The sequence below is a fragment of the Orussus abietinus genome, unplaced genomic scaffold, assembly GCF_000612105.2.
Source record: "Orussus abietinus isolate OABI.00-Male unplaced genomic scaffold, Oabi_2.0 scaffold48, whole genome shotgun sequence".
Lineage (NCBI taxonomy): Eukaryota > Metazoa > Arthropoda > Insecta > Hymenoptera > Orussidae > Orussus > Orussus abietinus.
The window spans coordinates 158,275-169,413 of NW_019394242.1; the positions used below are offsets into that span (position 1 = coordinate 158,275).

Sequence of the window (11,139 nt, forward strand, 5' to 3'; positions counted from 1 at the left end):
TGAGGCCTCTCGGACGTAATCTTCGTATCAGTTTAAGGAAGCGGAAGTTGTTTCAAATGTTAGAGAACTGATATCGTTGTAAAATGTCCGAAATAGTTGTTAATTAGAATTTTAACGAAGCTTCTGGGAACGCAGATACTTCTGAATAGAGGTTTCGAGTGAGCTCATGCGTGTCTATGGATAAATATTAGAAATTAATACGTGAGAAATCTTTCCAGGGAAATTCCCTGCAACGATAACTATTCTCTATGATAGTTATCAGTCGAATGGAACGATATAAGAATGAATTTGTCCGAGACCGATTCCGAGTTTTTGAATTTGCCTTCAGGTGAGCGATTTGACGGCAACGAATGAGTTTCTGCTGGACCAGAACGCCCAGCTCAGGATGTCCGGGAAACGGACGGCCAATGTGACCGCGGTGACGGTGCCGGCTGTGACCATAACGAACACGGTGCCGCCATCGCAGGCGCCGACTCCCCAGCAGATGGTGAACGCCGCTGTGGCCGCTGGCACTCTAAGGACGGTCACGGCGAGCGTGGCCACGGTCCCGGTGAGCATAGCCACGGTAGCCCCGGTTTCCATAGCCGCGGTGTCCATGGCCCCGGTCTCGATACCGCCGTCCATCGTCACCATGGCTCAGCAGACCATCACAATGAGCGGCTCTGGTCCCCAGCCTACGAACCAACAACCACCGAACTCCCAGCAGCCGGCCAGCATACCCCTTTCAATCTCTGCAGCGGCTGCGCCGTTGGTTTCCTATCCCATCATGACCCAGGAACTGAGGCCCGTCCTTCAATAGGTCATCTCGTTGAACGGTTCTCCGCCGACGAATCACCAGCCCGTCGACATACGTCTGTCTATCTGTGCGGCGAGGACGACGTTGGTCTCCTATCCCATCGTGACCCAGAGACTGAGGTCCGTTCTTCGATAGACCATTTCTGAACGACTTTTAACGGACGAGTCGATATAAGTCAGTCAAACTTAGCGGCGGATACCGGTCTCATATCCTATCAGGGTTCGGCAGAGAAGCCCGTTTCACGAACGGTTTTTGCCCGTCAACGAGTCACTGGCTCGTTGATGTACGTCTATCGATCTTAGGACTGAACACCTTGCTGGTCTTCCTAACTTCATCATGGCTAGGAACGAGTCACTGATCTCTTATGGCATTATGGATCAGCAGTCGAAGCTTGTTCTGCAAGAGGTCATCTCTTTGGACGATTCCCGGATGACGAGGCACAGACCATCGGTATACGACTCTCGATGGCGGCAACGGACACAACATTGATGCGTTATTTTATTATGATCCGGGAACCGTGAGACATGGATAGTAACATAACAATTTTGCGTTTGCTCGGTAATGCAAAAGCTGAAAGGCTTACTTTCTAGGGTCGATGCGATTACTATCGTAAGGGGTTTCTTCTCTTGACCAACGAGTCACATGGTTGTTAACGTGCGGTTCTCTATTCTACTTGCTACCGCTCACTCGGTATTGTATATTTTATTACGATCAAAGAAAGGAAGCTCGCGCATTGACTTATTGCTGGAAACGCTATAGTCCACGTAAGCCGAATTAACTACAGCCTTGTAATGTTACTGTAGATACTGTCGGTAAATGCATCGCTGATCTCATCCATTATGACCTGAAAATTTGAAACATTTACTGGCCGATTTCTCAGAATTCTAAATGTAAGAGGACGTGGAATTGTTGTCCTAAGCCGTGGACGTTAATGAGCCGTCCTGAGGGGTTTCTAATGGGTATACTGCTCTCTGGGAAAGTACAGTCGGCTTTACATAAAAATTTATGTAGGATGCAAAGGACTATGTGACTCTTTTTTCTAGACCGTGGACACATCTTGCCATAAGAGCAACCCAAGAGAAGCCGAGTGGGACATGATGGCCGGAAATACTTTAGGGCTAATTATCAAAACGAGAGGCTAGTGATAACAACCTCTTAGGCACGTTAGAAGCCGACACAATTTGTACAGAACTATGTTAAAGGTCGTCGTTGGTTCTTTTTTTTTCTTTTCACGGATGCGTAAATACTACCAGGATTTTACCTCCTTGAGAGGACAAAATGGGCTACGTGAAGTTAAACCTTGAAAGGACCGAAGGCTTGTGACAAAATCGCCGATTTCGACGAAACTTAAATGGTAATTTACATGTTAATAAGTAAGAAATACATTTTGAAGGCTTTTCTATTTCCGTCACACCGATGCACTGTTTTTGAACTATTAGCTTAACACATTTAGGGCCGATTGCACTAACCGTGGTTAGGGTGAAATTATTGAACTATGATTAGTTAATCTTGAATTAGTGCAATTCGTATTGCATCGATAAAAATTACACTAACTGGCGTTTGAATCCATTCATTGTTTGGTACCATCTGAAGTCGGGTGATTAACTCTAATCGCGCATTAAGTAATCCTTGATTAAGGATTTTATCTCGAATGTTGGTGCAACCGCCCTTTAATATCTACTAATACATTGGTCATTTTCAGGCGTCTTATGCCAGCGTACTTTCCAATTACTTTAGCCAGGAGCGTGTTTAATAACTTGAGTGCGATACGTGCTTATTTATGCGAATGAATAAATTTCTTCATGCAGTTCGCGAATGGAAGTTTTTCTTTGAGGTATACATTTTAATTTTCTGAATATCGGCGATTTCGTGGGAAAATGTATAGTTGATTGGGCTAATTTGAGATTGTCGGAATGTTACGGAATCTCGAATGCGTTTTCTGCACGTCGTGCTTGATACAATGCTCACCTTAAGGTGATGTGAAAATGACGTCACGGAGGTCTCGTTTATGAAACTTTTCTCTCAATTGGGTATAATGAATAGTTTAAAACTTTACGTTGTGAATATGGAGTCTAGTAAAGAAGGTTCTGATCCCTTTGAAATTTAATTTTTTATGAGAAATTTTGAAAATGTCTATAAAAAAATAAAAAAAAAATATTGTAATTTCATGGTCCTTGAAACCTTCCTTATAGCCTCCATATTCACAGTTTAACGTTTAAAACGATTCGGTACACTCAGTTCAAAGCAAAGTTTCATAAACGAGATTTCTTTAATGACACTTTCACGTCACCTTAATGTTACGTACTGTAAATCATGGATATATATACTTGTATTGCGGCAGGTTTAAAAGTGCGGTCAATCGTCCTTCGATTATTCCCTTCATTTCCATGTATTCGTTTTGCGATTCGTAATTCATGGTAAGTGTTATCGGAGTGATGTTAAACTTGATATATAACGAGTTTATATCTCGGCAATACAGTAGACAATCTGAAAATTAGATGTACAGAATCGAGAGCCTGGGGTTGATTGACTACTGTGACTCAGTGCCTGGGCCGAACATTTAGAAGTAGGAAACGTGGAATATATTTCTCAACAATTCAAATTATCCCGTGAAATAGATATTTGAAATACTCGTCTACAATGTTAACAGGGAGTAACGCGTTTATTTCTAGTAACCTTTCGCGAGGCGAAGTTGTGAAATGACATAATTATCTCCACGGCAATGCTTCTAAGTACCTTTTAGGTAGTAACTTAATGGTATTACAAGCGTGGGACTTTTTCGGTTTTTTCAATTGTTCATGAGAGGTAGCTACTTCAAATAAATACTTCATAGTTCCATTTTGAAGATAATCATTTTCAATATTTATTTCAGAATGGGGCCTTAAGAATAGATATTTCATTGCATAATTTTAATGTTTCTTATGTGAAATGTGTGTTTGAAATATGTACTTCAATTGTTACGGTTGTTTTAAGATATCGCTTCAAATTCTACCCAGCATTGCTGTAAACTTTTTGAGCAGCGAAGATGAAACCAACTAAGTTCGGAGGTTTCATGATACACTATACAAGTTTACTTAGAATTATTAACACGGATATAAGTACAAACCAGATGAGGAAGAAGCATTTTGATGTCAAGCTTTGTTTAAGGATTATTATTGCTGTAAAATAAAAATAGACTTTGCGATTGCTGTGCATGCACCGCTGTAAATAGTATTTCTTTGCTTCTTCGTTTTCTAGAAAGAATTTTTGATACTTCCATTATGGATAAATAAGTTAACTATTCTTATATGATAGTACATATTTTGACAAATTAAGTACTAATTGCAGTACTTTGCGTTATTACGAATTAGTTAATTGTAAGCGATGAGCAGCCTCTAGGGTAACTCGATAAATATGGAACAATGTTCGGTTTGCGCTGAAATTTAAGAAGTAAAGTGTGATCTTCATTGTAAAGTGCGTTACGCAAAACCAAATAAATACGTAAGTGTCTGGGTTTGATAGATCTTCATTTAGCATAGCCTACATCGGATCCTACTGCAAGTAAATCAATTATTTGAATTGAAATGATCACATTTACACGCACTTCTATTACGTTACTTTACCATTCTCTTTTGAATATAATTCAAGCTTTCGTTGGAAGTTGATCAAAACTTTATTTTGTAATATGGTTCGTCGCTAGTTCACTGCCCTATACATATTACCATTTACAAGAATAGAATTCATTGTCTTACGTACTCTTATAAATGCATGAGTTAAAATTAAACTCGTACGCGTACCGGACGTCGTAACATAAAAATATTGAAGGATGTTTTTACAGTGCATGAATCGTAATAAGACTAAATTGTTTGGTCGCATTCATATGGGTTTGTATCCAAAGCTGCCCAACTTATCAAATCTTGCTTTTTATTTTGCATGACCTGTTTGTTCCCACAGGGAAATTAATTATTGAAATAGTTTCAATGCTTCAAAAACAGCGAAATTGTCATACCCTTGTTCCTGTACTTTATAACAGTTATATATGCTAAGATACAAATAATATAAAATCTGCATTGGAGCTTAACTTTATGATGAAGTAGCTGGCGATTTGAGTCGATTTTTCAGCCAATATGCACCAGCTAATAACATCGTGCAACAAAACCCAACCAGCAATCTTAGTTTCCAATAATGTCGAGAACATCTTAAAACATTAATCACTTTGACAGTTTGTTCCCTAGTATCCCGCTCGCTTCCTGAATTTTCAATAACGAAATTTGCCATATTTGCTTTTTTGTCCAAAGACATTTGTGCTTCAATTCTGACTTTTGCTTTGGCTTCACTAAATTCAGACCGTTCCATTAATCGTTGCAATTGTAGATCTTCTTCACTAAAAGTAAAAATGAGCTATTATAGAAAAATTATAAGCACGATTTTGTTCTTAAAATAATACAAATCAGTATCAAACAGATAAAGCATAGTTTGTCAGAAGAATTCTTTAATGCTGTCCTTACCAAGTAACAACGATGATTTTATATAAGTAATTTAACATGTGACCAGTTTCAAAGAGCAATGGAAGATCCATTACTATAAATGGATGTCCCTGTAAAAAGTGTTTGAATGCTTGCCAGCATAATTCTCTGTATATGTGAGGGTGCGTAATAGCATTAAGTTTTCGTCTCTTTTCAATATTATCAAATATTATATCACCCAATTTAGCTCGGTTAAGGTGCCCATTTTCTAGAAATACTTCGGAGCCAAATTCTTCCTTAATCTTATGCCAAGCTGGTTTGCCTGGTTCGACAACTGAAACAAAAGAAGTAATCTTAGAAGCTAACAGCAAAGATGAAAAAAAAACGATAACAAAGAACCAATATACAGAATGGAGAATCTTTTAAGTAAATGAATGTAAACCATAGATAGTACAAGTACAATTCGTAAAAAAAAAAAGACAAAAATAAGAACGGAAGAACATTCCATTGGAAAATTTCGCAATTCAGTGAAATAGACATTGGTCTTTATTATTATTATTCTAACCTTTCCGTGCAATTACATCTGCTTCGATAACCGGTATACCGAATTCTCGGAAAACAGCACCGACGCTACTTTTCCCGGTGGCAATGCCACCCGTCAATCCAACAATAAACATCACGTTAACGAGTGAAATATTTCGGGCAGACAAAAGCTCACGTCAAATACACATTTTCCTGACAACGTGACATTCACAAGTGAAATATTGGTTTAAATGACCGTAGGATTGGAGTTAACTTTAAACGGTTTTTCTTATCTCGAAACGTGATTGGTCAATAATTTAACTAATTCCTCTGGTGGATTTATGAATAACTGAAATGTTTCAATTTAAGCCACTGAAGCATATAGTAAACAAGATGTTCGCCAGCAGTCTGTATTCTTTATCGCCAGTGTAGTCCGCTTTTGTACAGTCTAATTAGAAATTAAGTTTGGCACTACCACTGCGCGATATCGATCGTGAATAATACTAAACTTTCCTTTGGGACGATATGACCAGTGCACACGTATTGGTTCGCTTGGGAGTGGAACAGTGATGGACAGCCATCTGTTATTTCATCGTTCTCGTACAAATGTTCATTGGACTGGATGCGACAAAGATGTAATTACATCCAAATCTATCTCTCTCTGAACAAGCTTGCCGTGTTTGTGTGTGAAGCATGGACGTATGGTATAATACATAGCCGCTTACTCTCTGTGCTTGAATATAGAGATGAGTTGGGAGATTGCTCACGGGTAGTGTTTTGCGATCGCGTTTTATGCTGCCCCTGGTGGAGAATACAGGCGGCTAACATACTTGCCCTCAATGGCGGCCCACCTCAGGGATCCAACTCATCTCTGCTCCCCAGCGCTCGAATGTGGAAATTTACCGTATGGTGGCGCTTAGGAGAAATAAACTCATATTTCGCCCCCAGTGAGGATTTCAAGAAATTTCCAGAGAGTAGCAGAGAGAATCCTTGTCTTGGATGTTACATCGAGTTACTAGGAGATGGCCGGATACGCTTCGAGATCTCAAGCTGAAGAAACGAGAGAAGAAGCTGATGTGAAGATTGGGCAATTTGTTAATATTCGTTTAAACAAGCTCGAGAACTTATGTATTTGCGCTACTTGTATAATAAACTGTAAAATAATTAACGTAATAAAGAAAGTTATTGAATAACAACAATGAGTATGTTTAATTAAATGAGCCTATCTAGCGAACCCTCTAATCGCCTATTCCTGATTCTTGAAAATCGCTCTGTCGTAAAAATTTAAATTCTCATAATTTCTCGATAAAGAAAACTTTGGAGAAATTATCGATAAGTTACCGGGAACCTTCTCATTCCTGATGTAACTTACCGAGTTTAGAACTCTGAGAAGCCGCATATTATCAGTTCATGCTTGATAGCAAGCTAACCTCCATCTGGTGTTGATAAGTCGTACTTTGTATCCAAAGCTATGGTATTACACAGCCGGTATGACTGATCTCTATACTTTCATATACAAGGAACATCAAGGTTGAGTTCGATTATATATGCATACTGACGCAGTCAGCTACGTATGCATGTCAGGTAGTGGTGGTGCATATACTATACAGATATGAGCTTTTCGTCGTAGTACGGGCTTGTACGACAGTTCATCATGGCGGACCCATTGAGTTTGTTGCGGCAGTACAATGTTAATAAGAAAGAGATAATCGAGCGTGAAAACGAAATAATATTCGGTGAATTTTCGTATCCGAAAAATGTGAAAACTAATTATCTTACATACGGGTAAGTTTTACGCCCAATTTTCGTCTAACCCTTGTATACAGCTGCGGTACTGTTTGGCTTACTTTCGACTGCTCCGTATTATTCTGTATCGTGCACGGCACAAATTAAATTTTTGTTTCTTGCGTTTATTGGAACGTAGTTTAGTAATTTCCATGAAAAATAAGGACGATTGGATTTGATTTTGAATGGAGAAATCGTTATTTATATGTTTAGGTTAATCGTTGAATTTCCCTTAAAACCGAAAAGCTTGAACCATGTCTTGAACGCGATCGTCAAAATGACAATTACTATTCCAGATCCGGGAAAGAAGGGACTCCCAAAGAATATTATACACTTGAGTGTCTGTTATTTCTGTTGAAACATGTTCAACTTACTCATCCAGTGTACGTACGACAGGCAGCGGCAGAAAATATTCCTGTTGTACGACGTCCTGACAGAAAGGATTTGTTGGCATACCTTAATGGTGAAACTGCCACATCAGCCGCCATAGATAAATCAGCACCATTAGAGATACCTACACAAGTCAAACGTACTGCCGAGGATGGAACCGAAAGTGGTTCTTCAAAGAAACCTCGATTTGAGGAGACGCATGTACAGAAAGTTAAGGAACAACTGGCAGCTCGATTGGATGCTCCAAAAGAAGCCTCGGTCACTGTGGATAATATCAAATCCCTTTCAGAAGCTATGTCGGTTGAAAAGATTGCTGCGATCAAAGCTAAACGATTGGCCAAAAAGCGTACGACTATAAAGGAGAATGACGACATTGCCATGGGATCCGATTTGCGTGTCATATTGGATATGGACGTCGATGACACTAAGGATATTGTTTCAAGGGAGAGGCAGTGGAGAACAAGAGCAACTATCTTACAGAGCAGTGGAAAATTATTTGCAAAGAATATATTTGCAATTTTACAGAGTATCAAAGCAAGAGAGGAGGGTAGACAGAAGGGTCCTTCCGCTCCTACTCCTATGGTTACTCCGAGATCCACTCCTATGAGAGCTTTACCTCAGCCAGCTGTATACAATCGTTACGATCAGGAAAGGTTCATCAGACAAAAGGAAGAAACCGAAGGTTTTAAAATCGATACTATGGGTACTTACCACGGTATGACCCTGAAATCCGTGACAGAAGGAACCAATCCAGCAATCAGAAAGCCACCACCGAATCCAACAACAACTCCTATTTCGGGCCTGTTGCCTACATCTGCTGCCAAATTAACTCCGCAACAAGTAGCCCAAAACAAACGTCCCAGCAGGACTCCGATTATAATAATTCCAAGCGCCAACACGTCTCTGATTACAATGTACAACGCTAAAGATATTTTGCAAGATCTAAAGTATCTCAGTAACGAGGAAAAGCGCTCAGCAGGTTGTAAACGAGAAAATGAGGTCCTTTTGCAGCGAAGGAAGGATGGTGGTCTTACGGTACCATATCGAGTTGTCGACAACCCGCAAAAATTAACGAACGCTGACTGGGAAAGAGTCGTTGCCGTGTTTGTTATGGGTCCTGCTTGGCAATTTAAAGGCTGGCCGTTTGATGGAAACCCTGTTGAAATTTTCTCAAAAAGTACAATGTTTTTATAAACTCTACATGCTTCCTATCCGAGAAAATATGTCTATGTTATATACCGTTTCAATTTCATTCCAGTTTGCGCTTTTCATCTGAAATACGACGAGATGAGACTAGACACGAACGTTGCTCGTTGGGCTGTGACCGTTATTGAACTAAGTCGCACTAAAAGGCACTTGGACAGAGCTGCGCTAATGGTCTTTTGGGAACACTTGGATAAGTACGTTCACTTTTCCTTGTTTTCAAAATCTCTCTTGTCTTCTACTTATCCAATTTATAAATCTCCGACGTCTTCTGTTTGCAGGCACATGATTAAGAACAAGCCACACTTACGATTCTAGGATCGTATCAAGGATATATCCGTGTGTTACGATTGGTATCATCGGGGGACCGTTCACACGTATTTTCGGTATCTTTTATCAACTATTGTAAATACCCTGGAATGATGTAACAGCCTTTTCTGTACATTAGGTAAGACACGGAACTGGATCGCGTGTAAGCACGCAATAAAGTATTACAACGTTGACGTATTCGAAATTGCGTTCAGGCTATTCCTTCGAAGACTACTGTTTCAACATTTCTTGGTTTCAGAGATCCTAGCGTAGGTGTTTGAGATATACATGTATCAGAGATATCTCTGTATATATATATGTGTATATATATATACATCGGGTTTGAGACCTAGTATTAGTCGAACACCGCATTGAAACCGGAAACAGGAGGGTGAACGGGCTTCTTGTCGCGGTGTTAAGTTTCCTATGTATTTAGTAATTCCAGCCGCGACTTCGGGTTCGCGCTGTATTTCCGCCTTCCCGGGGGATTCGTATTTTCCCTCCTCGAAGGCAAACCGAAAGAAAACCCCTCCAGGCGCTACGACCGCTCCGGGTTACCGATTCTATTTGCTCTCTCGATCGAATCTTCCTAACTCGATTACCCTTCTCCCTTCTATTACTCCGACAAACCGCGAAAACTTAGGGATTGCGTGATCCGTGTCAAAGAACAGAACTCAACCGAATAGCTCAAACTCATGTCCCTTCCAGAGTACAGAGAATGTTCCGAAGGCATTGCATGGGTTCGAGTTCGTCTTGGCTTTAATGAACCTCTTCTCGGATTCTTCACGCTAGCCTACTTTGAAATGATCTTAAACCAGTCTTCGGCTGTAGTATCGATGTATCTCGATATGCTATTAATTCATCTTGTATTAATAACTGTCTTCTTACAAGAAGACGCATATAGCGACATCTTTTCTTTCTTATGCGAGTGCCCTCTGTAAGAACAGTTCTTTCATTCTCGCCGAAGCAAAGTCCGAGTCTATCGCTATTTTATCAGCCAGAAAGCTTTAACCCTTGTACTGGTAGCTTCATCTTCATATATTAACACATTCGCGACCGCTGACGTGAATTCACGTTTTTTCAAGTTCTAGTCCTGGTTGCCGCTGACGTGAATTCACGTCATTTTAAATTCTATTCCTGATTGCCGCTGACGTGAATCACGTCCATGACGATACACGATACTAGTTTGCGGCGACCAGTTTCAGAATTTCATTATTTTCGCCGGTACTCAGTATTTGAAAGGGAAAAAATTTTCCGGTCGCGAATGTGTTAACACATTCCCTGCCACGTGTATCACCGATGAAACACATTTACCTCGGTTCGTTCCAGCTCGGCACGGAACGTGTTAATGACAAAACTAAGAAAAAGGTGCCCATGACGTATATATTTCTTTTCCGACGCAAATGCCCTATAAATTAACAGTTTTCTCAATCTCGGCTAATCAAAGTCCGAGCCTGATTTGCCATTTAATTAACCAGAAAGCTTTAGCCCCGTGATGAGCGCGACTGATAAGACTTGTTCGTATGACATTTTCCGTATAATTCGTCCGCGAGAAATAATCACGAGGAACGAACCCGAAGATCGCACTTCTGAATCACTTCGTACAGCCATGCAACTATACAGGCCTTTAAAGGTTTTTTTTTATCGAAGTAGTAGATGGATCCATTAACTCTAACATTATACCAACGT

The 11,139-nt window shown here is 40.1% G+C and overlaps 3 protein-coding genes across 4 annotated transcripts in view; 2 read left to right on the forward strand and 1 right to left on the reverse strand.

Moving 5' to 3' along the window:
* The window catches only part of LOC105694671 (zinc finger CCCH domain-containing protein 10), a 32,287-nt gene extending 27,996 nt beyond the window's left edge, over positions 1-4,291 (forward strand). For both annotated transcript variants that reach the window (XM_023432421.1, XM_012415549.2), the window contains exon 5: positions 329-4,291. In XM_023432421.1, the coding sequence (XP_023288189.1) occupies positions 329-799 (471 nt within the window). In that variant the 3' untranslated portion in view covers positions 800-4,291. The remainder of the gene's footprint in view (positions 1-328) is intronic.
* Positions 4,292-4,424: 133 nt separating this feature from the next.
* LOC105694673 (dephospho-CoA kinase) lies at positions 4,425-6,455 on the reverse strand. The gene is made up of 3 exons (XM_012415551.2): positions 5,807-6,455; positions 5,284-5,575; positions 4,425-5,159 (listed from the first exon to the last, which is right to left on the reverse strand). Exons 1-3 carry the CDS (start codon positions 5,916-5,918, stop codon positions 4,859-4,861), a joined length of 705 nt encoding a protein of 234 aa, XP_012270974.1. The 5' UTR covers positions 5,919-6,455; the 3' UTR covers positions 4,425-4,858.
* A 935-nt stretch (positions 6,456-7,390) lies between these two features.
* LOC105694752 (parafibromin) lies at positions 7,391-9,648 on the forward strand. The gene is made up of 4 exons (XM_012415698.2): positions 7,391-7,548; positions 7,845-9,115; positions 9,197-9,338; positions 9,423-9,648. Exons 1-4 carry the CDS (start codon positions 7,418-7,420, stop codon positions 9,457-9,459), a joined length of 1,581 nt encoding a protein of 526 aa, XP_012271121.1. The 5' UTR covers positions 7,391-7,417; the 3' UTR covers positions 9,460-9,648.
* The last annotated feature ends 1,491 nt before the right edge of the window (positions 9,649-11,139 follow it).

Coding starts and splice junctions, on each gene's coding strand:
- LOC105694752 (XM_012415698.2), top strand. CDS start 7,418: ATGGCGGACCCATTGAGTTTGTTGCGGCAGTACAATGTTAATAAGAAA. Junction 9,116..9,196: donor TGTTGAAATTTTCTCAAAAA/GTACAATGTTTT, acceptor ATTTCATTCCAG/TTTGCGCTTTTCATCTGAAA. Junction 9,339..9,422: donor TTTTGGGAACACTTGGATAA/GTACGTTCACTT, acceptor TTCTGTTTGCAG/GCACATGATTAAGAACAAGC.
- LOC105694673 (XM_012415551.2), bottom strand. CDS start 5,918: ATGTTTATTGTTGGATTGACGGGTGGCATTGCCACCGGGAAAAGTAGC. Junction 5,576..5,806: donor AGATGTAATTGCACGGAAAG/GTTAGAATAATA, acceptor CTTTTGTTTCAG/TTGTCGAACCAGGCAAACCA. Junction 5,160..5,283: donor AAAATCATCGTTGTTACTTG/GTAAGGACAGCA, acceptor TTTTACTTTTAG/TGAAGAAGATCTACAATTGC.